Genomic DNA, 26,346 nt, shown 5'->3' with positions numbered 1-26,346 from the left:
AAGGTCCTTAACTCCTGTGCTATCTCTCCAGTCCAACGCTCTATATCTTATGTAGATACCTGGATATTTACATTATTGTTGTTATTTAACTGAGTATGTGCATAATATATAACTTTTTATTGGTAGATTTTATTAAAATAAAAATACCACATTTTTTAACTCTGTTTGGGGTCTAGGTGGATGGCTCAGTAGCAGAGCACCTGCCTTGCAGGCATACGGTCTTGAGTGCAATACCCAGCATCACCCCCTTTGCTGAGTGCCATCCCCAGTGAGCACTGTAGTCAAGAGTGTGAGATCCAGACATTGCACCAATAGCACAGAAAAGAGAAGAGGGAGAAGGAAGTGTAGAAACACTGAGTAATTTAATTCAGTGATAGGTCTTCTCTATTCCCCTTGCTGTTCTACCCAATGCCAACAGACAGAGTCGTTTCTGGGTTCATCTTGGGAGCATGTCTCTGCTGCTCTGTGCTCCACCCTCTGGGTACCACACTACTTCAGGTGGCTTCCCATTTCCAGAACCAACTCGTAGGTGAGCAGTGAACCTTCAAGAAGAGTTTGGAACAGTATTTGGACCAGCTCAAAAAGGACTGAACCTTCGCCCTCCCTGAAGGAAGAGGCAGATCCGGTGAGGGGGAAAGTCTTCCACAAGAGCAAATGTAGAGTCACCAGTCCACAACCAGCATGAAGGGTGGGAAGGGTGTGGCTAAGGAAACGCTCTCACACTCAGCACTCCTCCCTTCTCTCCATCAGCTCTCTGAGAGAGCTGCTTGGCTTGAGGTGCAGGAAAGCACCTTTCCACTCTGGCAAAGAGGAAAGAGAAGACCCACATATTTCACGGGAAAGTGGAATTGGGCCAAGTGGGGTGTGTGGGCCTGCCTAGTTTTCAGAAGACAACCCCAAGAAGAGAGGCGACTAAGGGGCAGGATCACCCCCAGACCTGACTACAGTTACTGAGGAATGTCAATAAAAAATATAGTACATAGCACAGGGAGATAGTGTATTGCTGAGGGTGGTTGCTTTGAATGTGGTTGATCCTGGTTTGTTTCCCAGACCACACTACAATCCCCTAAGCACTTCCAAGAATGATTCCTGAGTACAGAGTCAGAAATAAACCTTGAGTGCCACTGGGTATGGCAAACAAATAAACAAAGGTTATGTGAATCTAGCCTTTCTGGCTTTCCAAATATCTTATGATTTCAGGTTATGCCTGACTGTAGGTGATTTACGCTAGAAAACATGAAACCTCAGAGAAAAGGGCACTTCTGCAACTTTAAGGAAGTAGGATCAGAGAGAGAGGCGCTTACCTGGTACGTGGCCAACCCTGGTTTGATCTTCAGCACTGCATGGTCTCCCCCTCCCCAGCACAAAGCCAGAAGTAGCCCTGAACACCCGAAGATGTGACCCCAAAACACAAAACAAAAATAAAACACAGAATGTGGCAAAGTGTCCCTTATCCACATTTATTATTTTGTTTTGTTTGAGGGCTACACTCAGTGATGCTCAGGGGTAGCTCTGCACTCCTAGCTCTGCACTCAGGAATTACTCTGGGGACTCTGTGCTCAGGGGACCATATGGGATGCTGCGAATCCAACCTGGGTCTACTGCAAACAAGGCAAATACCCACCCCGCTGTGCTATGGCTGCAGCCTCTCAGCCATATTTAAAGAAAAGAATGATTTAAAACCTGATCTTCTTGGAAGAGCAGAAGAGTTGGAAGAAACAGATTAGTGACCATTGAGTAGGTGATCTCTGGGGTCCGGCACAAAGAACGCTCCCTGAGCCTGTGCTGACCATATTCCTGCTGGACAGTGAGGCTGCCTCAGTCTTCTGAGTGGCCTCACACCTCCCTGGCTCTTTTACACTGGAAAAGAGCTTTTCTCCTGCAAACTACCCTTGGTGAGTTCATTATTTACCAATATTGATATCACTGATGCTTTTATAAATCTTTGACATACTTTTTTTTTTTTTGCTTTTTAGGTCATACCCAGCGATTGTCATGGGTCACTCCCAGATCTGTACCCCTGGCAGTGCTTGGCGACCATATGAGATGCCGGGGATTGAACTCCGGTCAGCCATATGCAAGGCAAATGCCCTATCCACTGTACTATAGTTCCAGTCCCTGATATAGCCTTTTAATTACATGTCCCCCATTAGCCAAGGCCATTAGAGACAAAGAGACAAAGATTCATACCACGATTGGCCCGAAAAGATGGCTCCGAGGGCTGGGGCACACTCATTGTGTGTGAGGCCCCTAAATTTAATCCTGTGCACCATAAGGTCCCCTGCACTCTACCAAGAGTGGTCTCAGAGTACTGCTGCATATAACTCCCAAACAAAAACAATACCAACAAAAACAAGATCAGAACTAACTCACTTGAAGACCTTGGCACACTTCTGCACTCTGATTCATCCCAAAACTGTTCTCAATGGAACAACACTTTTGTTTTGGTTTGACTTTGGGGCCACAGCCAGAAATGCTTAGGGATTACTCCTGGCTCTTACTTCTGAAGGTGCTTGGGGACCATATGGAATGCAAGGATCAAACCAGGTCTGCTGAGCACAATGTAAACACTTGACCCTCTGTACTATCACTCTGGACCCAAGGAACATCCTATTTTTAATTAGTTTCATTGGTAAGGTATTTGAAGGGGAAAAAACCCCAAGACTTCCTGTCATGATTCATTACTTTTTCCTAAAATGGAAAAATTGCCGATTCCTAGAGTACAGACTGTCTATTTTAAAAGCAAAGAACTCCCTGACCTCCCCTCGCCTTTTATATTTGTTCCAGTCACTTAGTAGCCACACCCTGATATGGTTTTTAAAAAAAAATCTAGGGTTTCAGATAAGTTCTTTGACACCCTGAGGTTGAGCCTCTGGCCTCACTTCCTAGTGGCCCTGCAGGTCACTGGACCTTCAGAAGCAATGACTGGAAAAGAAAGAAACACATTTCCTTCAAGTTTTCTATGGCAAGCCTTATGCTTGGCAGTCCACATACAGCATCTCACTCAGTTTCCAGCCACCCTGTGAGAGCTCCTATTACTCCCATTTTACAAATGAATAAACTGACAGTGGGGGGATTTAAATATTATGACAAAACTTGCACAGCTGAAGTAGAAAAGCCAGAATTCAAGTCCAGATTTGTACATTCAAAAGCCTTGGTTCTTTCCAGTTCCTTCTCTTCAAGAAAGCTAATACAGACTGTCATTGTACCTCTCATTACCCTTCAGATTCTGCTGTGAACACATATTTTGAATAAGACATATTTCTTTTAAAAAAAAGTTTGTTTATTTAGTTTGTGGGTCATATTTTGATTCTGCTGGGCCTTACTCCTGGCTTTGCACTCAGGGATTACTCCTAGCACTGCTCAGAAGACCGTAAGAGATGCTGGAGTCAAACCTGGGTCAGTCACATGGCTTACCAGCTGCACTATCTCTCTTGGCCCTAAAATAGTTTTTTATTCAAAATTCATCTATGTAGTACTCACTAGATAAATAACATTACCACAGTGATAAAAAGGCATCAGTTCATGTCAATCCACAAAATGTCAATTCTTGTTGTTGTTGTTTGGGGGCCACACACAGTGTGCTCAGGAGTTATTGCTGGTTCTGCACTCAAGAATTATTCCAGGTAATCCTGGGGGAACCTGTATGGGATGACAGGGAGAACTCATGTTAGCCACTGTAGGATAACATTGATTTGTCCTTCTTCCCTTGCCACAGGGAGCTTAGGTTTAGACACTCCTGGAGACACTCCCATTCCTTTGTTTATCTGTAAACTCTTCTCTGCACCCTCCTTCCCAACCAGTTAATCACTTTTTCCCTAATCAGATTCTGTTATCTTGTAAGATCAGATCCTTCTAAGGATTCTGAACTTGTACTGTAAGTTAGTGTCTTTTGCATAGTTTACCTTAAATCAATGTCCTTTCTGTATGGACACAGGAAGATAGTTAATATTATGCTTGTAAATTGGGAGCTGATTGACGTCAATAATATTTACTCCTGGGCATCTGCTTTCTCAACTCAGTTGCCCTTAGTTCCTAGCACCCCAAGAACAGGGTCCCGACGAGGGACAGAATGGACCCAGGGCAAGCTGTGAGCTACCCTGGCATCGAAATGGACCAGGCCAAAGTGCCACAATACTCAACTATAAGTTGAGGACATGATCATGGAAAATGCTGTCATGATCCAAAAGTAACAACGAGACTAGGACCCTGCTGGAGTTAGGAAGATTAACCTGACCTGAGGACTGTAGTCTGGAATGTATAGTGAGATGTCCTCAGGAAGAACCAAAATTTTTATCTCTTACTGTGCTCATACAGAATGACATTGCTAGAAATATTAGAAGTAGATTTGCTATAACTATTTAAGCAGATATAAGCTATAACTATTTAAGCTCACACACTGATACACCCTTGTTTGGACCCCCACCCTTGAGCGGATCTCCTTAGATGAGATTTCCTTAGATGAGATTTTGTTAATCTCCTCGAGAAATGGTTTTACCCTTCCTTGTTGATTTCTTAATGTTCAACCCACCTTTGTGTCACCACTCTATGTAATTTGCTATATAAACTAAGACTGTGGGGCACGGAGGGGGGACAGAGGAAGAAGACAGAGGAGAGAGAGAAGACAGAGGAAGAGACAGAGGAGACAGAGGAAGAAGACAGAAGAGACAGAGAAGGAGACACACGAGAAAGACACAAGAGAAGAACGGAGAAGACACAGAAGCACGGGGGAGACACCAAAGCAGAGCACAAGGCGAAAGAAGTAAGAGTGAGGGTGAGAGAAAGAGAGAAGCAGAACGGGAACGGAGATTGGAATAAACTGCAACTGATACCGACCAGCCTGGCACTCATTCCTTCCTTCGCCTTCCCATCTCCATCAGCCTCCCCGGGTTGGGGGGAAATGGCGTGAGACTACCGAACGCGGGCAGCGGAAGAAATAGAGCCCCGCTGCCCCCCTGCCTACTTTTGTGAGACACACAAGCCACATGCAAATCCAACACCCTACCCATTCTAATTCTTAATGATATTTGAAAATATGGAACCATTTCTCCAAAATACAAAGCAATCATTGGCTATATGTTCTGTACAAGTGTCTGCAAGCTTTATATCAAGGGAATATGAACGGAGAAGGCAGCTCACAACACATCAGAAATAGAAGCACTGGAGTGGAGAGTGGAGCATGAAAAAAAAAGCAGGGGGTAAGCTGTCATTCACTGTTGGAGGAATACTGGCATTTTGGTGGTGGAAGTGTTGTATAACAGTGCACCACTATCATGATCACGATCACGATATCCCGTTAATCACCGATTTCTTGGGCGGGCTCAGTAACATCTCATTTTGTCCTTTCCCTGAGATCTTAGAAGTCTATTTCCACTTGGCCCTCCTAACGATGTTGCACTGGGGGCTCTTCAGAGTCAGGGGAATGAGATCCAGCTTGTTACTGGATTTTGCATATGAATACACCATGGGAAGCTTGCAAGGCCGTCCCATGTGGGTAGGAAACTCTCAGAGGATTGCCAGTTTCTCCCAGAGGGAGAAGTAGGCTACAAGATATCGCTTCTGAGAGTTTGCTTTTAAGTCTCTGAATGTTGACTGTTGATGGGATTACACACACCTGGGTTCCTCTGCTGGTACATTTATGCATGAGGCCTGTCCGAACGTGTGGAGAGGGGCCTCCAGCATGGCTGCAGCTAGGTTCCAGTGGTCTTCGGCTGCTGGGAGCTCTGCTCGGGGTGGGGAGGGAAGCTGGAGCCCATCCCCTCCGAGGGAGGAGCCCCGGGGAAGACAGCCAGGCGTGCAGGTAAGAGACTCTTGCCCAGTGCACGACTAAGACACAAAAATTTGCACACACACTTGCAAGCAAGTTACCTCAGTAATTTTTTTTTAAATAAAAGGTGGCTCCCAATTAATGTTCAAGGAGCCGTGTAGTACAGGAATCAAACCTGACATACCATCCCCCAGTCCTTCAATAAAATTTATTTTTAAAGTGTATATGAGGCCATAATACATTTTAACAAGGTGTATTAAGAGACAGAGAAAGAAAGCACTCCGTAGGCTGGAGCACATGCCTTATTTGAGGGGACCTGGGTTTAATTTCTCAGGCTCCCAAGGATCTCCCAGTGCCCCCAGGGAAGCTAGGAGTAGTCCCTGAGTACCTCCAGGTATGGCCCAAAAAACAAGCAAACAGTGTGCCAAATGGGCTAGGTTATGGTACCGAGTTATTTAGTGCCAACCTCTAGATATGAGCCTAGAGGTTGTCGTGAAGTTATATTTTCAAGATATGATTAACATTTAAACAGTAGACAAAGTAAAACAGAATGTCCTCGATAGCATAACTGGGTGTCAGCCAATTAATGTAAGGCCTTATGAAGTAAAGACTGAGATTTTCCAAAGGAAAAATTCATCCTCAAGAAAGCAACAGGGCCAACTCAGTACCCCTATTGCAAACCATGACACCCAAAAGGAGAGAGAGAGAGAACAAATAGGAATGCTCTGCCACAGAGGCGGAGGGGGTGGGGGGATGGAATAGGGGGGTGGGAGGAATACTGGGTTCATTGGTGGAGAACAATGGACACTGGTGGAGGGATGGGATCTCGAACATTGCATGAGGGTAAAACAAGCACGAAAATGTGTGAATCTGTAACTGTACCCTCACTGTGACTCACTAATTAAAAAATCAATAAATTATTTTAAAAAAGAAAAAAAATAAAGTCATATCCTGCCATAAAAAATAAATAAATAAATATGAGTGAACTAAAAAAAAAAAAAAGAAAGAAAGAACATAACCAGGCAGTATAAGGGGTAAGGTGTTTGCCTTGCATATGGCCAAACATGGTTGAATTCCAGACTACATGGCTCCCAAGCACTGCTTGAAGCAACTCCTGAGCAAAGAACAAGGATTAACCTACCAGTAATTCTGGGTATGTCCCACACCCCACCACACACACATACACACACACAAAATGTCACATAAAAATCCTGTCTGAGTTTCTAGCCTCTTAGCTTGCAACATTCATTGGAGATGCCAATATCAACTTTGATTTGGAATTGCCAGTTTGCTGACCTGCCCTGTGGATTTTAGACTTGCCAACACACATTAACATCAAATGAACAAATTTCTTAAAAATAAATTTAGATGTAGGGCTGGAGCAATAGTACAGTGGGGGGGGGGGGGCGTTTACCTTGCATGAGGCTGAACCGGGTCCAATTCCCAGCATCCTATATGTTCCCCCAAGCACCGCCAGGAGTAATTCCTGAGTGCAAAGCCAGGAGTAACCCCTGTGCATTGCCAGGTGTGACCCAAAAAAGCCAAAAAAAAAAAAAATCTAGATGAGACTAGAGAGATAGTGGATTTGGACAGTGAATATGGTGCCTTACATGTGGCCCACCTGGGTTTGATCCCCAGCATCCCATATGGTCCCTCGAGCACCACCAGCACCACGAGTACAGTCAGGAGTCACATCTAAACATTGACCCAAAAATCAAAATAACAATAACAACAACAACAATAATAATAATAATAAATAATCTATATAGGGGCCATAGAGATAGTACAGTAGGTAAGGTGCTTGCCTTGCACATAGCCAATAATCATGTCCAATCCCTGGCGTACCATATGGTCCTCTGAGCACTGCTGGGAATGTGATCCCTAAGCACAGGGCCAGCAGTAAATCCTGAGCACCTAAGGTGTGGTCCAACCAAACAAATAAATCTAGATAAAGATTATAGGTATCTCTAGAGTTACAGATATATACAGTAAGTATTACAGATAATAGATATAAAAGAGAACTATGCATGAGAATAGAGAAATTATGTACATATACACTCAGAGCCCTGACAAAGAGCTAGGACTGAAAGGCATGTTTGCATGATTCCAAAGTCCAGGGTCTTACACCTCATCACACCCTTGCCTGATCATGAAAGTCAGAGGGAAGGTTTTAAAAATAATGACAAGGGGCTGGAGCGATAGCACAGCGGGTAGGGCGTTTGCCTTGCACGCGGCCGACCTGGGTTCGATCCCCGGCATCCCATATGGTCCCCCAAGCACCGCCAGGAGTAATTCCTGAGTGCAAAGCCAGGAATAACCCCTGAGCATCGCTGGGTGTGACCCAAAAAGAAAAAAAAAATAAAAATAATGACAAATGCCTGAAAGGAATTAAGAGCAACTAGAGCAACATTACAACAGGTAGGTGCTTGCCTTGCACGTGGCCAACCTGGGTTTAATCCCCTGAGCCCACCAGGAATAACACTTAGCATAGAGTCAGGAGTAAACCCTAAACACAATCCAGAATAGTCCAAAAACCTAAATATAAATAAAATAAAGGAGTCATGAAAAGAAGACTGAATTGGGTAACAGATTTTACCATTACCCTAATCCAAAATATAATCTCTAATCCCTGGCTTTTTATGGTAAATTCCAAAGTAAAGGAATTTCTAACTTACCTAATAAAAAAAGAGAAGGCAGTTTCATAAATTTCTCCTGGAAGAACCTAACTGAAAATGCTATCACTGAATCTAGTAGTTTCAAAGAACCAGATATATTAGACTTAGAAATTGACAAAATAAGGAAACATTTTTGATCATCTGTTAGCAAATTATTGATAACAAGCAATATAGAATAAATTATTGAGGACCTGCAATGAGGGCAGTCTTAAGGGGTGGTTGAGAAAATTGGATACCAGTGATGGAGGGAAGGTATAATGGTGGTTGCTATTGGTGTTGGAATATTGAATGCTTGTAACAAATCATGAACAACTTTGTAAACCAAAGTGTTTATTTAGAGCGTAAGGAGAAATTTTTAAAAATAAATAATAATTTTTTAAAAATTAACAAAATGAAAATGGAAGAACAGAATGAACAAAAAGGAAGTTTTGGGGGCTGGAGCACTAGCACAGCGGGTAGGGCGGTTGCCTTGCATGAGGCCGACCTGGGTTTGATTCCCAGCATCCCATATGGTCCCCTGAGCACTGCCAGGAGTAATTCCTGAGTGCAGAGCCAGGAGTAACCCCTGTGCATCACCAGGTGTGACCTAACAAAAGCAAAAAAAAAAAAAGGAAGTCCTGGTAAAATTGCAAAACTGCAATGAGTGGATGAATAAACAGGAAGAAATGAGTTGTAGAAATATTAGATACTGTGTAAGCTATCCCAGCATGATACACAGTGGTATTTACGATGGTTTTATAAATGACAAATTATACAAAAGTGCTCCCAACATGATTTTTAATGAAAATTTGTTTTGTGGCTGAAATACAAGATGCTCTGAATTAAGAAGAATGAGCTTTCAATGAGAGAGAGTCATCCTCACTCCCCAAGACAGCCCAGTCGCTAGTCATTGCCCAGCTAACTGAAGCCAGAGATCTTTTCTCTGCCAGATTCTGCAAGACGAGAGCATGAAGAATGCAGTCTCTTATTTACAAGCTGTGAAGTCTGCAAAAACGTTGCCGTCTATCTGTCCATTTGGTGATAAGCGATCCCCAGAGTCTCAGAAAGGGAAGTTGTTTGAGTTAGCAAGTAGAGGTGTTTGTTCTGATTTCCTGTTCTCACAATGCTTTCATTTATTCCAACAAATGCAGCCTGATGATTCACTGGGGACCAATGGTCATTTGTGCTACTCCTTGGAGGTAACACAGAGCTGATGTTTGGGGACATTCGCTATCTTTGAAGGACTGTACTGAGCCAAATCTCAGTTGCTTGTTAATTCCTGAAAGGATTAATCACGTAGAGTACAAAGAAGTTACAACAGCTGCTAAAGGCCAAGGTTGGCTCTCAGTATTTGGTTCTCAAGTTCCATTTAGTGACTTCATAGCTAAGTCCAAGCCAAGGCCATCAAGACAGGAGCCTGGAACCCAGGTTCCACACTGATCAGGAAGATTAAAACTCTCTGAGCCTTAGCCTGACTCCAGCAGGGATCCTCCCATTCTGAAATGCATATGAATTCAGGTTTTAAGTGAGTAAGTGCCCTAGGGTGGTATGTATTCCCTATTCAAACAACACCAAGAGCAGGCTTTCCCATCAACACTCCAATCAGCAGCAGTACAGAGAAACTACATGTTTCCCCAACAGATACAAGACAGTCTTCTGGAAAAAAAATGAATATAATAATTCATGGTGATTTATGAATTTATAAATCACCATAATTTATAATTCACCATAATTCATGGTGAATTATTATATTCATTTTTTCTATTCATGGTGAATCTGGTAGACAAGCACACAGAGTTTGTCTACCAAGATCACCCAGTGATACTCAGAGCTTATTTCTGGCTCTGTGCTCAGAGATCACTCCTGGTACCAGGGATTAAATCAGGGTTGGCCATGTACAAGACAAGCACCCTTCCTGCTGTACTGTCTCTCCAGCCCTCATAGCAGAGAAGTCTTTCCTAATGTTAAACACACTTCTAAATCCTGAAGAGAAAATGTTGGTAGACTTAATTACCTTTAAAATAAGAAAGTAATTATGATTTTTAAAAAATTATAAATCAAGTGAAATTAAATACCAGAAATAATAATAATGGAGGAGGGGAATTAGGGCCACACCCAGCAGGAGAGGCCTGGAGTGCTCAGGGCTTAGTCCTGGCTCTACACTCAGGGATCACTCCTGGTAGGCCTCAGGGACCATATGTTTTGTGAAGGATTGAACCCTGGTCAGTCACATGCAAGATAAGCACCCTATCCACTGTACTATCATTCTGACCCTCAGAAATAATTATCATTAAAGCATATTTCAACAAAGGACTAATTTCTTCTGGATGCAAAAACCCTTTTCAAGTCAATGAAATTAATAACCCAATGGATAAAAGTAGATCAAGAATATGAACAAATACTCAGCAGTGAAGAATCCTGGCCAGCAGGCAACACACCGGAGAATTCTCTGGGCCCCAAACCGAGCTGATAACACCCCAGATGGAGGAGGTGCAGTCTCCCTGCCTTCTCCAGATGGAATCCCGGTGACACTGAGCTTCTACAAACATGGCTCCGGTACATGGGGATCAGGACTATTTCTCCAAACCGCATGGGGGCAATGGAACGGGGAAGTTCCATCCCGGCCTCCATCCTGCCTCTGACTCTGGAAGTCATGCCCTCAACCCGCCCCTCTTCCCCCCTCCCCACCCCCCCCACGCCATCTTGCCAAACTCAGTAATGAAGAATCCTGGCCAGCGGGCAATGCAACACTGGAGAATGCTCTGGGCCCCAAACCGAGCCAATAACACCAGGATGCCCCAGATGAAGGGGGTGCAGTCTCCCCATTTTCTACAGATGGAATCCCAGGGACACTGACCTTCTACAAACATGGCTCTGGTATGTGGGGACCAGGACTATTTCTCCGAACCGTGTGACCGCATGACCTTTCTTGGTATATAAAGTGAGCAATGGAAAAAATAGACAATCTAGCATCTGCCCCTAGAAGGCAGGCTTGAATGGTGGTGTTGAATATCCAACCAAAATATAATCCCCAAAACTATAGAGAGGGCCCCAGAGGCACACAAACCAAGTTCAGAACCCAGCAACTTCTTGCAGAAATGCCTCTAGACTGTGAACTAAGCTATGGCCCCGTGCTGCCCCAGGAGGGGAAAGGTTTTTGTCTCTTGGCCTTTCCTTTCGGCAGCAGCGGTGGCATGGTGACCTTAATCTTTCAGAGCCATTGGACAGAGGTACGAGTTTGTAATGACTGGGCGCATGGGAAATCTCGGGATAGGGGCGGGGGGGAAGTACCACTGCTGCTCCCTGCCCAGACTAGACCCTGAGTGGCTGCCCACAAATGGCTCCTCCGCTCCTGAACAGCCATGATCCCAGAGGCACATATACCAATTTTGGTACCCAGAGGCTTCTTACCTCTAGACTGTGAACTAAGCTACGGCCTCGTGCCGCCCTGGGAGGGGAAAGGTTTTTGTCCCTCCGCCTTTCCTTCTGGAGGCAGCGGCATGAAGAGAACCTATTGGACGGAGGTACAAGTTTTCAGTGACTGGGTACATGGGAAATCTTGGGATAGGATGGTGGTACTGGCACTGCTTCCCACCCAGACGAGACCCCGAGCAGCCGCCCACAAACCGCCCTCTGCTCCTAAACGACCATGATCCCAGAGGCACACAAATCAATTTCAGAACACAGCAGTTTCTGGCAGAAATCACTCTGGACTTAATTACTAAAATACCAGAAATCCAAAATCATATATTCTTCATTACCAGCAATAGAAAACAAATTATCAAATGATCTCTTTTCAGCAGATCTGATTGTTGGGGGGAAATTCCAAAGAATAATAGTGGGGTTTCTGTCCAAACATTGAATATAATCAAAGTAAAGAGAGAGTAAATTGAAAATCATCTGCCACACAGGCAGGGTGGAGGGTGAGGTGGGGGGTATACTGGGGTTGGTGGTGGTTGGCACATGTGCACTGGTGAAGGGATGAGTGTTTGATCATTGTATGACTGAGACTTAAACCTGAAAGCTTTGTAACTGTTCTCACAATGATTCAATTAAAAAAAATTTTTTTTAAGAATATGAACAAAGAGAGGAAGAGTTGACATAGATGGATATTCATATGACTCTTGATCATAAGACATTTGATCTCATTCACAATAGCAAACAAAACCAAGAAATGCAAAAATAACATAAGTCAGAATGTTTGATAACACTAATTTAACCAAGGGAAAACAGGCATTCTTGTATATTGCCTATGGGAGTGAGAATTGGAACCACCTCTGAAACAGTAATTGTACAATAGCTGTCAAAATTAAAAGTAGTGATACCCGTGATTCAGGAATGCCACTTCTAGAAACTTATCTTCTAGGTGTATTTGTATATGAGTTAAATGACACAGATATGAGATAAGAATTGCAACATTGCTTGAAGAGCAAAAGATAGAAAACATATGTTCTTCAATAGGACACTGATTAAATAATGAATTACTCAAACATAGTAAGTGAAACTAAGCAAGATGCATGGCAATGCGCAGGGTATGCTGACAAATGTGTGAAATAGAATATACATACATGTATATGCTTGTTTTTACATTGAAAGTGCATATAACCAACACAAGAAATGAGGAACTGGCAATCCTACTTATGAGAACCCCTCTCATACAGGGCGGTTGCGAAGTTCCCCGCCCTTTTCCCCTTCTTTTCATTCTCTTAAATAAACTCTTCTTTTAGAAAAAAAAAAAAAGCAAGAAATAATTGCTTCTGGGAGAGGAATTTAGCAGCTAGAGAACAGAGGTGTGAAGGAGAATTGTTTTTCACTGTATTTCAATTTGTGATTATTGAGACTTATACTGTTTAATAAATTTTAACTAATGAAAATTTTCATTAATACAGGCTCCACAGGGCCTGCAGAATCATATTTCCTAGAAGTTAGAAACTCTATAACATGTACTGTGTGTAATTCTTGTGCATAAAGAAACTTGAGAATGCCTGAGAGAATATCCTGGCAATGCTCTCTTATCAAAATGATAAAGGTAGCAATGATGTAAGCAGCAATGAACACGTATGTGAAAAGACGACAGTGCCAAAATCTTGCACAAGTTTTCCTGAAAAAAAATTTCTTTGGCACAACCCAGCACAGAAAGATTTTACAGTGTAATAAACCTTGTTCTTGCTGGTGCTCAACTTTAAGCACCATTAATATTTTCATCAGCTTTTTCTACTTTGTAGCCTGCAATCTTTGGAGCATAGTAAGAGCCCTACTTGAAGTTACTTGTGAAGGAGAGAGGTGAATTGCTCGAAAATAGCACAACCTGCACTCCAAACACTATTTCCAAGTAGCAACCGAACTCAATCTTTTATGTAAAGAGTTCGATAAACTAGGAGAATCATACACATTTACTGGGAGTCTTCAATCTAGGAATACCTGAGTTATAAATCACAAGAGGGTGTTTTCTGTGATGCAAGGGGGGAAAGGGCAGACTGTCAAATTGCAGACAGTTCTGGCTTCCCTCTCCATGTTGTTCAATTTCTTCCCCTTTAAATCAATATGAAAAGACAATATGGTAGAGTGATTAAGAGCATTTGCTTTGGAGCCAGCCTGTCTGGGCTCAAATCCAACTTTACCACTGTGTAACTTTGAACAGTTTTCTTAACTTCTCTGTGCCTCTGTAGATGCATATGCAAAATGGAGACAACACCACTTTCTTCACTGGGTACTGAGATCTGAAACATCAATACTGTAGCACTGTACCACTGCCATCCCATTGTTCATCGATTTGCTCGATTAAGGCACCAGTAACGTCTCCATTGTGAGACTTGTTACTGTTTTTGGCATATAGAATATGCCACAGGTAGCTTGCCAGGCTCTGCCATGCGGTAGCTTGCCAGGCTCTCTGAGAGGAATGGAGGAATTGAACTCAGGTCAGCTGCATGCAAGGCAAATGCCCTTCCCGCTGTGCTATGGCTCCAGTCTGAAACATCAGTACATGCAGAGGATTTTGTGTAGAAAATAGTAGATCGTAAGTGCTAGACAATATCTGTTGTGATTATTTCAGACCCTGCTTTGGAGTGTTAAATGAGTATTAAAAAAAAAAACAGTAAAATGCAGGGAAGAGCCAGGAAGAACACTAGTAACTAAAGAGAAGACATCGAAGACAAGCAACAATGAAAAGTTGGTTGTTTCCAAGAACTAAAAAAAGTCTATTACAAGATATTGAAGCAATGGGCCAAGCAAAGCAAAGCTGTTTTTTCCTTGTTCTGCAGACTGCTCAGCTGCCAGACTTTTCCATTTTCCGGTCTGGGTCCATATCATCAGTTCAGTTTTATATCAGGGGCCCCTGAGCAGGGAGCTTTGGTACTAGGGGGCAGTGGCATGTCTTGTGAGGCACCCACATCATGAATATAAGCAGGCCTCTCACCATTTATAACTCAGTGGTCGGCAGGTTTTGACGTCAATATATCCCCAAAAACCAAGGTAGAAGTGCCTGATCAGATTCCACTCCCACTGGTTGCCATAGTCCTGGTTGGTGAGCCTTTACACCAGCACACACCACCAGTGGCTCAAACTTGAATGTGGCTTAACATAAAATGCAACACCATCATCAATTTACTAGAGACACCCCAGATTTCAACTAGCCAGTTCAGATCACAGACCCATCTCACTTTGTTGCACTGAATTTGTCACGGAACAGCATAAATGTAGATGGAAGAGGCCTTCAACACCAAACGATCTGATGTGTCCATTTCAGGGTTGCTGGGAGACAGGGAGAGAGAGAGCTAAGAGTATTCCCAAGCTAAGGGATATCTCCAGGACTGTCTGACCACAGAGACCCACAAATAATAGCTCAGTAAGACTTTCTACCCAACATGATTTCATCTTTATTGTTGTATTTTAGCCATTTTTTAATATTCCTTTAAAAATATTGCCAAAAAGAATAAATGTGGAATAGTGGTGCCACGCTTTGCAAAAGTGTCATCAACTTGAGCACTCACCTCTGGTGATGGTTATCGAACAGGAAGGACCATGAGGCACCAATTGTTCCACCAGCTCTCCAATGCTTATGAGAAAGATGCTCTAGAGTGCTGGGTACATCTTCAAAAGGGGATCTACCTTCAGATGCCATGCACAACAATCATTACTGGCTTACCCAGAGTCCTGTGAACTTAAGGAGACTTTCAGTGTATCTATATCTCATAGTCAAACCAAGTCAAACCACCAACACGACACCTTTTCTTTGTGCTTCCTGCAGATAGCTAGCCTTTGCCTAGCTAACCTAACTAGTCTTGCCTAACCCTCCCTACCTGAGGCCATATAGCAAAAGGCACTGCTCAAAATCCAGCAGCTGCTGAAAGTTCAGCCACACAGTGAGGTCTCAACAGACCGAATTGTAGAAAACATTTTTTTCCTCCACTGGGGAGATGTCTCAAAGGGCTGGAGCATATATTTTGTATTCAGGATCCCAAAGTTGATATCTGGCACTTCCTAGTCTCACTGCTGGAATGTCCCTTAAGTCCTCCCAACAAAAACAACAAAAGGTTGGTTTAGGGGCAGAGAGTAGCACAGGGGTTAAAACACTTGTTTTGCATCCTACCAACCCCAGTTCAATCCCTGGCACTGGAAATCTCTCCTGAACAACACCAGGGGTCACCCCTTAGCAATGCCAGGTGAGGACCACAAAATAAAAGGAACAATAAGTTGTTTTAACATATGTACTAGCACTTGTTCACCACTGAAAAATAAATTCTTATCTGTTCATAGAGATTCAAAATGTCAGAAAATAGCTAAAGTGATTTACTACAAAAAACATATTAATTAGCAATAGCTGCCATATAATAAAAGTTTGGTCTCTTCTCCCTACCCCTGGCCTCACATCTCTTGCTTTCTTCTCAGATTCAGACATTCAAAGACAGCATAAGGTAATGCTGGACAGAGAGGATTATTTTGTCTGTTTGCTTTTAAGGCATATTCAGTGGTTCTCACAGCTTACTCATGGTTTGTGCTCAGGGATCACTCACTCACGGAACTCAAAGATTCAGGAATTAAACCAGGGTTAGTCATTTGCAAGGAAAGCACCTTCCTGCCATACAAGCTCTCTAGTCAAAAATGAAGTAGATTTAACACAAAGTACCACAGTGCCCAAATAAGCAGCAGCCCAAAATCTGGTGTGGCCACCCAAGATTTGCTGTACTATTCTCCCAGCAGCTAAATTATCTCTGATCTGAAACTACATCAAATTTCCAGAGACTGAGAAAAACACTTCCCATGAGCAAGAAGTTTATCTGCAGTGGGAAATGAATAACTCCCTGTTTTCCTGAAAGACACCAGGAAACACCATCAGTGATGCTAAAGGGAGACCCCCAGACCACCTGCAAGCATACCTTCAGAGCCTAAAATCAGTCAGGCGGAACAGAGACATATTCCACCACCCACAACAGTGAGTGTGAAGACTCCAAGTCTAAGGGCACCATTTATTTCAAACACTCCCCTGGGTTTTGTACCTCACATTTTGAAGGACGGGTATTGTCACTGTGTTTTTGGAACAGGCTACCAAACTTCTGCTTCAGACAATCAGAAATGAGAAAATTATCATCAAAATGGCCATGATTAGTGGAGTTCTTTGCTGTAGCACTGCAGCACTGTCTTCCCATTGCTTATTGATTTGCTCAAGCAGACACCAGTAACGTCTCATTGTGAGACTTCTTGTTACTGTTTTTGGCAAATCGAATACACCACGGGTAGCTTGCCAGGCTCTGCTGTGCAGGCAGGATACTCTCAGTAGCTTGCCAGGCTCTCCGAGAGGGATGGAGGAATCAAACCCGGGTCCACCGCATGCAAGGCAAATGCCCTACCCGCTGTGCTATCACTCCAGTTCTTTGCTAGGACAGGATATAAGAAACATCCTCCCCCAAAAATAAAAGTGGGGGGGAGAGAGAGAAGGGGGGGAGAGGGGGAAGAGAGGGATGGATGGAGGAGAGGGGGAGGGAGGGAAGAGAGGGGGAAGGGAGAGGGAAAGGGAGGAAAGGGGAGATGGTGGGAGGAAGGGGAAGGCAAGGGCAGAGAGAGGGAGGGAGAAAGGAGGGGAGAGAGGGGGGAGAAGAGAGGAGAGGAGAGGGGAGGGAGGGGGAGAGAGATGTAAAACCTAGAGGTGGCTTAGAACTGGAAGGAGCAATCTTTGCGGTCGCCCTCAGAAACAAATGATCACTTGGCAGTCCTTACAAGAAAAATTCATTGTCCAAAGCATAGTAACTAACAGCTCCCAACATACCAGGAAGCACTCAAAGTAATGAGAACAGTAAAGGGAGTGTGGGTGAAAAATCAGTTAACAGGCATAATAGTTTCTCCCACTGTCGGACCAGTCCTATTCTATAAAACAATCTCCCAAACTAGAGGCTCATGTCAAGCACCCTCCCTTCATCTCTGCTACCCACGGGGCTGGAGGGAACCTTCCTTTCATTCTCTCTAGATCTGGTCAAGGAGTGCAGGTAGGCAAGGGATATCAGATTCTCTGACCATTTACTTCTGATACTCCAAAGGGAGTACAAAGCACCCAGGTAAGCTCACATCAGCCTTTTCAAAATCAACATGCAATACTGTGTGTCAGAACTGTGCTGGGATGTATTATTTTCCTGAATATTGTAAACATGGTACTAATCCTAGATGGAAATGATCATTAGAAAAGTTGCCCATGGTCGCAGATCTCTGAGGAGGTTCCCATACTTATTTGACAATTTGAGAAAAAAAAAATAGTTGCAACCAAGGTTAGTAAAGTAACCCTCCTCCTCTTTCTTAATCATCTTAATCATTTCAGCACAGGTGGGGCACAGCCACTCTGAGAAATACAGTAGAATCAAGGACTTAAAGCTAAGTGGTCTGACTCCAAAGTCTTAACATTTGTTCTTGTCTGCCACACAGATGTCAACGGGGATCAGACCAATGCCCCATATCAAAGTCTGACTTCCAACACCACAAAGGAAAAATTCCCCTTTCTAGAAAGATGCAGTGAATGCTGAAATGTATCTAATGAGTCCATGAAAAGTCCAAACTCCGCAACCTCAGGCAGCCAAAGTGAAATGCAACTGTTCTGTGCTGTTGGTCTCCTGGTTTCCTGAAATCCACCAATGACCAAGTAAACACAAAGAGTCTATTTAGATCACTTTATATCTTCTAGTAAGTAAGAGGACTACAGTCTAAGATGTGAGCTTTTGAGATTTCATGGCCCTTTGTAGAAGTAAACCATTCTATATCTGTGCTTTAGAACCATTTCCACGCAGAAGCAAAGACACTTAACTTTTCCGTTTTTTTTTTTTTTAGCGTTGGTCCTAAACAGAAGGTTTATAATCTCAGACTATGTGATGGAATACTGGGTCTTTTTCACTTATTAAAAAGCATTCCACCATGCAAATTAAAAGCGATCTCTAAAACCATATCAACCTCAAATAAGCCAAAATAGGCAACTCCAAAAGACAATGAATTGAATTAGGAAATCTGGAAGGTAATTTGCAAAAACAAAAACATGCTCTTGTTTTACAGAGTATCTATAGACACATACAGTATTAAAATGGAAGTAAAAGGGAAGGAATTCACTGTACAGAAGACAAAACAATACCCTTTTTATTTTTAAAACTCTGGTGAAATAGGTTTCCATGACATCCCATTTAAAAAAAATAATGTGACCCAACCTGTCAGAGGTTGGTCACACTTAAACTTCATCATCGTGAACATATGTCTAGAGTATTTACAAGTGTTGTCTGTTAGGTAGTAAAGTTTTGTTGCAATTTTTCCAGCACATATTCCACAGTCAAATAAAGGGGAGATATTGGTGTCCTTGTATAAAAATTCTTAACAAATGGATAAAGGCAATTTTCCTGAGAGAAGATTTGTTCTTGAAATATTTTCTCTAACAATTGGAAATATAGAAATGGGATGTAGCTGTAAGAGAAGCTAAGAATGTCTAAGTTAACATTTTTCTTTTAAATTATTTAAGTACCATTAAGTTAAAATGTCTACATTCATTATAAAAAATGTTGTTAAATCTTATGCAAATGATTTAACACTGATTGCTGCAACGCAAATTGCACTTTTTAAAAAAATTATTGTATACATGGAAGAAAAATATCTTGTTTGCTACCCTGTTTACAAATTCCGACCGACTCCCGATCAGTCTCATAATGCGAACTTTGAGAAGCATCAGTCACAGTGTGGAGTTAAAATGCAGTCTCGCAAACTTGAGAGCTGGTTGACAAGACCTCAGGAACCAACTCAGCCTCCAAAGGTATGTGTGGACCAAATGGCCTAGAATGATCTTCTCCATGAAAGTATGTGGAATTTGGACGTGGAAAATGTATGAGAAAATCCTGGAATAACAAAAACTGAGCAAAAGTACATGATTTGGGGCAATACACATAACATCTTTTTTTTTTTTAAATTGCTGGCAATAATCCTTAGCAGTCAAGTCCCCGTTCTAGTCCCAGTTCTTGGAGGCGGCTCAGCACATAGACTCCCCTGGTGGCGCAGGCTGGCTGGAGCTGGCCAAAGAGTGGGCAGCAGGTGACCCCTCAGGGCTTCCCAGGAGGCACTCCATCTTCTCCCTCTTCAGAGTCAGATGGCAAGGCAGAGCGAGCCTCTTGGGAAATACATTTTTCAAAAGAAAGGCACAGAAATCACGTGTCAGAGGAACGTTCTGTCAGCATCTTGGCACCAGTATGGACTGGTTGGCAAAATCGGAGCAGGTCCTGCAGGCCCGGTGGTGTCTCTGCTCCCTGCAGGGCTCAGGCCAAGGCCAGGGCGCACCAGGAATCCTGTCTCACCGAAGACGTGACTTCTGCCGGGGAGGCCAGGCTAACGCCGATGTAGAGCCCATCTTGACCTGAGTACTTGAGCTCACTGTTCTCGGGGTTAGTGTTCTCGCCCGCTGCAGACATCACTGAGGCACCCGCCTGGCCAAAAGGGGGGGGGGGGCAGAGAAAAGGAAGAAAAAAGGAGACAGTTATCAATATGCCCAGTGGCACAGTTCCATAAGGCAAACACATGGAGGCCAATGAGATAGGCCAGCCGGCCAGGGCAGTGCCACTGCCAATAATGGAAGAACTCTTGGCCATCTCCACCCTCACAAGATGCACAGCTGGACAAAAGTCAGGAGCAGGGACTGGGAAAAGCCTATTTGTACAAAGGAACAAACCCTCAGATCTCTGACAGTGAAATAAACCATACCACATAGGTAAACAGGCCTTACTGATGCCCAAACAATTTAAGCATTTCAAAAGAGAAAATGCAGGGCCCCGTGCATGTATGCACAATACACAGAGAGAGAGAGACAGAGAGAGAGAGAGAGAGAGAGAGAGAGAGAGAGAGAAACAGCATAACTGCAAGACTTAACCATTACGCCAAAGTCAGAAAGGAGAGCTAAACAGTACAGCAGAGCCTGATAAATGAAATTTTTGAGCACTGACTTCATGGAAATTTAGAAAATTAACCCACACATACACAGGTTTTACTATCCACCTCATTTACCTAATTCTTTCCAAGAACAGACCATGTTTGAAAGAGACCACATTACCAAGAAAATGTTAACAGTTTACATCCATCATCATAATCATGGCAATTATTTCTAGAATAAAATGGTCATCTTTCTCTTGTTTAATTCCTTCTTTCCCATTCAAATAAGAAAAGGCAGACAGAAACATCATATGATTGAGTAAAATCACACCAAAATAATGATGTTTTGAGCATGGTTTGAAAAGATAGCTGCATTTGACATTTTATAAACCTGACCATTTTTTAATCTCTTCTAAAAGCGCCAAAGCCTAAGTTTCCAGGAGACCATTCCATAAGTTACTAGAAATTTGATTCTGAACTCAAGTGGAACCTGAATTTTTTCTTAAGCATTCCTTTTTCACATGCACAACTCCATTAAATCCTCAAAATATCCACTTACACAACTCAGTTGATGTTCCAGTTCAGAGAAACACAAAGTACCATATTTAGACTAAACTAGATGGAAAGACGACAGGGGTAAATGAGAGCAAATGTGGTCTCATTTTTCTCTGGATGAAGCCTGAGTTGTCTCTCCATCCTACAATAAAGCTGGAAAGAGCTCAACAGACTAAGGTCATGCTTTGCATACACGAGACCAGGTTTGATCCCTACACCTTGTGGTTCCTTAATCATGACCAGGAGTGAGGCCTGAGCACAGAATTGGAAGCAGTCACAGGGTATGACCCAAAAACAAAGTTTTATCTTTAACAGTGGTAGCAAAATAAAGTTTTGGATCTTCACAATAACTGCATGATGGACAGGTGGGGGGTGGGGTGGGGGAAGACAGGGTCCAGGAAGGGCAATCACCGAGTTCTACCTGCCAGTTCCAAACTCTCTCCCAACTTCTAACTGAAGAGACTGAACTGAGACCACAGCTAAGTTGTAATTTTCCTTTCTAGCAAAACTGAAGGTTTGTGAAAATCCAGCAACAGTGCCCCACACCCAGTTTTAAATAACAGATTTAGAGGCCAGAGAGATAGCTCAATGGGTTAAGTGCATGCTTTACAAAATGCAGGAGGCCCAGACAGCACAACCCCAAGTACTGCTGGAAACCATAACCCAGCACTAAGCCAGAAGTGGCTCAAAAATAAAAATCAAACAAAACAAAACAAAACAAAAACACCACAAAAAATGATACAGATTTACTTTGAGGGGTCAGAGTGATAGTACAGTGGGAAAGGCACTTGCCCTGCACATAGCTGACCTAGGTTTTATTCCCAGCATTCTATGGTTCCCCCAAGCATGGACAGGAGTGATTCCTAAGTGCAGAACTAGGAGCAACTCTGAGCATCACCGGGAGTGGCCCAGTGCCAAATAAATTAAAGTTAAAATTTAAGCTGAGGGCATTGTGATAGCAAAACAAATTTGAGACAAGAGGGCTGGAGACACTAGGACAGCATAATACTTGCATGTGTAAGGCCCAGCACCACAAAAAACCTGACCAATCTGGTGATTATCTTCCATACTAACTACAGAATCACCATTCCAAGCAAACAAAACATGGGTCCACACTTAATCACAAAGAAATAAATAAAAGAAAAATCAATTACAGGAGGTTTTTTTTTTTTTTTTTTTTTTTTGCTTTTTAGGTCACACCCAGCAATGCACAGGGGTCACTCCTGGCTCATGCACTCAGGAATCACCCTTGGCAGGGGACCATATGGGATGCTGGGATTTGAACCCAGGTCGGCCGCGTGCAAGGCAAATGCCCTACCCGCTGTGCTATCACTCCAGCCCCAGTATTCTTCATTTTAAAGGAAACAGATCATAGCAATAACAGAATAAGCGCTCTTGCAAATGATTAACAAATTGTCAACTTTGTATTGTTTTCTGCCTATTTCTTTTTAAAACTTCATTGACTAAATGACTTTACCACAAGTACTGTTTTCACAAGTCATAGTGAAGCTCTCAAGAGCTGGAGACTGGGACTATGTCCCCCAGGAGACAGGCCTGCCGCTGGAAGTAGTCTCAGGCCACATGAGGAACCAGGACAAACACACGCTCAAAAGCAAGCTACTCAAAGGTCTACTATGAGGCCAGAGAGAAGAGACAACATGTGCCTTGCCCACAGTCAACCTGGGTTTGGTCCCTGGGAATACATATGATGCCCTGAGCCCCACCAAAAGTGATCCTGGAGGACAGACACAGGAGTAAATCCTGAGCAGTGCAGCTAAGTGTGGCCCCCAAACAAAACAGAACCAAAGTCAACTGAGAGACAGGTGATGGAATAAGGCGTCACCATAGGCTTGGTGGCTTGCCACACTCACACACTCAGGCTTCCTCAGCCAAGTCTGGCCTCCTCCTCAAGCATCAGTCACCATCACCGCATCATTCCCTCAAGCTCCATGGTGTTCTTCCAGAGCATGGACCTCATTTAATCTCCCTGTTCCATCCTTTAGCCTGGGTGAGAAGCCATCATTCTTAGGTAAAAGAGCCAAACTCACCCAAAGCTAAGTGAAAACTGCCTCTAACTCCGCCTTTCCCAAAGCAGGTGAACTGGCCGCAGGGTGGGGCAGGGAGGAACTACAGGCGGGGCTGTAGTAGTCTCAGGAGCAAGGAGGGGCACTATCAGTTTATTCCAGACAACGGCACTTCGATTTTGCTTCTGAAAAGGGGGCAGTAGGTGAGTCTGGGGAGGCACTGCTCATTTTGTTACAGACTCCGAAGTGCACTGCAACCCTTTTACCGTCCATTAGCGGGCTGGTCCTTTTTCCTCTAAGCCATGTCAAAGGCTACTTTGAGGAATCAGATAATCCAGCAGGTAGGGCACTGGCCTTGCACACAGCCTATCCAGCAACGCCTAGGACCCCTGAGCCCCACCTGGATCCCTGAAGAGATCCCAGAGCAAGCCCTGAGCACCTTCGGTTGTGGTCCATAAAAGAATACCTGAAACAGTTTTCTCACACCTCAACACCAGTCCCCGGAAACTGCTGAAATGCCCATTACCTTCTTTATTCAGAGAACAATGTTAAACTAAAAGGAAAAAAAGTTAAGCTCTCTGGTGGTCAGAGTCCTGCTACGAGTGGACAGGCCGGCAGACCCCGATCACAGGAGCACCGAACTCCTGGAACAAGGCCTGCTCATCTGCAAAAGGCAGCCTCTGAGTCAGAAAAACAGGACAAGAACTTGCCTCACCCAAGGTCGGAAAGCCCTATTTTCAAACTGAGATACACTAAATATGAAATAGTATGCTAAAAAGCTTTATGATAATTATCACTGTATCTTTGTCATCTATTGTTCATCGATCTACTCGAGCGGGCACTAGTAACATCTCTATTACACTCAGCCCTGAGATTTTAGCAGCCTCTCCTTATCTCAGTGAAAAATAAAAAATTTCACTTAGCGGTAAATAATGAGATCTGAAGGAACCTCATAAGACGTGGCAACCCAGGAATACTCATTCATTAGGAACAGGGCAGGGGGCATGGAGCAGGAGTTGGGGAAGGGATGGCTACATTTTAATGCATGCCTTTAAAAGAAGTTAGCAGTGTGAGAACTTTATATCCTACTTTAACTATAATTTCACGTCTGGAAATGTATTCCAAGGAAAGAATATAAAGGAAGGAAAAGGTTCCACATAAGATACTCATTGCAGGGTCACTTGTAATAGTGGGAACCATGGAAATAATCTAATGTCAAATAATATAGGGATGCAAGGCACATCCGCTCAAATTATTACGCAATTATTAGAAATAATAATATCATGTTGGAGAATGGAAAATGTAACGCAATGTTAAGTGAAAAAAAAAAGCAAAATATAAATTCTGTCATACTTATAACACATCCATACACACACAAAAGTATTGGCTTACTCTTTCAAGCCTGTGTTCCTTCCTGAACATGTATCTCTGTCTCTTTACTTGCTTGCCTGCTTATTCTTTCAAGGCCATGTTCTTCCTTGAACACAAACTCCTTTCTTTCTCTTCCCTCACATCTTTCTAAGTAAATTTCTTTCAATAAATACTATGTTGCTTTGGGGGCCAGCAGGTAGGGCATTTGCCTTGCATGTGGCCAACCCAATTGGATCTCTGGCATCCAATATGGTCCCCTGAGCACTGAGTCAGGAGTAACCCCAGAGCATCACTGGTTGTGACCTTAAAAGCAAAATAATGATAAATAAATAAAAACTATCTTGACCCACTCCATCCCCACTGCCCCTCCCCACACACAAATAGTACTTAGAGGGAACCCAAGAAGGGATTAAGGAACAACATCATCTGAGAGGGCCTGGTATCTACCTCCTATACTTTTCTTTGGATATTCTCATTGAAAGGCACAGTCAAATCTAACCAGAATATGTCTGCATCAGGCTGGAGCGATATAGCACAGTGGTTGGGCATTCGCCTTTCACTGAGTCTACCCGAGTTCGATTCCTCCGCCCCTCTCAGAGAGTCTGGCAAGCTACCAAGAGTATCGAGCCTGCCGGCAGAGCCTGGAAAGCTACCTGTGCGTATTGGATATGCTAAAAACAGTAACAATAAGTCTCTCAATGAGAGACGTTACTGGTGCCCATTCAAACAAATCGATGATCAACTGGATGACAGTGACAGTGATGTCTACATCAGCACTTGAAGGGAAGCAAGCCTGGAGAGCCAAAGTAGAACAAGAAAACCAGAGGAATGAATAGAGGCTAACAGAGAGGAGATGGTCATAAGGGACCCCTGCAGACACTCCTGAAAGTGACCCTCAGGCCATGAGGCACAGACTGGTTCCCAGTAAGTTCAAACACCCAGGCATATAACAAGGCTTCAGTGGTGGGTATACGAAATGTGAAGAGTCTAGGATTGGCACAGCTCTCTTGGAGAACCCTGGCTTAGGGCTCAAGTGCACGAAGGTGAGTTGGAAATTGCCCCTAGCACTGCTGGGTATGTCTCAAAATGAAACAACATGACAAAAATGATTATCATGCTATTATATAGCTTAAGTACTTTCTCCTTCCTTTTGGTGCCATTCAAAATGTACTAAGTGGGGGCTGGAGCGATAGCACAGCGGATAGGGCGTTTGCCTTGCACGCGGCCGACCCGGGTTCGATCCTCAGCATCCCATATGGTCCCCTGAGCACCGCCAGGAGTAATTCCTGAATGCAAAGCCAGGAGTAACCCCTGTGCATCACCAGGTGTGACCCAAAAAGAAAAAAAAAACAAAAAGAAAAAAAATGTACTGAGTAAAAATCAGCACAATGGTGGAGAGGGGAATCAGAGAAAATGTATTTACCAACTTAGCTACAAAAACAAAAGGGACTAAAAATTCAGTATGTGATGTCAACTGGTTCATGTTTTTCCACATATAACAAAATCCCTGAATGGACTTGCGTTCAGACATCCATCCTAGCACGGCCAAGGCAGCCACCTGACTTAAATCAACCAATGTCCCTGAAGCAAACCAAAGGAGAGG

General features: G+C 43.4%; 1 protein-coding gene across 1 annotated transcript in view; it reads right to left on the bottom strand.

The window, feature by feature from the left end:
* Positions 1–19,162: 19,162 nt before the first annotated feature.
* Positions 19,163–26,346, bottom strand: part of GATA6 (GATA binding protein 6) — a 30,554-nt gene continuing 23,370 nt past the window's right edge. The window contains exon 7 of the mRNA XM_055128412.1: positions 19,163–20,354. Coding sequence (XP_054984387.1) covers positions 20,187–20,354 — 168 coding nt within the window. The 3' untranslated portion in view covers positions 19,163–20,186. The remainder of the gene's footprint in view (positions 20,355–26,346) is intronic.

The sequence above is a fragment of the Sorex araneus genome, chromosome 2 (assembly GCF_027595985.1).
Source record: "Sorex araneus isolate mSorAra2 chromosome 2, mSorAra2.pri, whole genome shotgun sequence".
NCBI lineage: Eukaryota > Metazoa > Chordata > Mammalia > Eulipotyphla > Soricidae > Sorex > Sorex araneus.
This window is presented reverse-complemented; position numbering and strand designations above follow the sequence as displayed.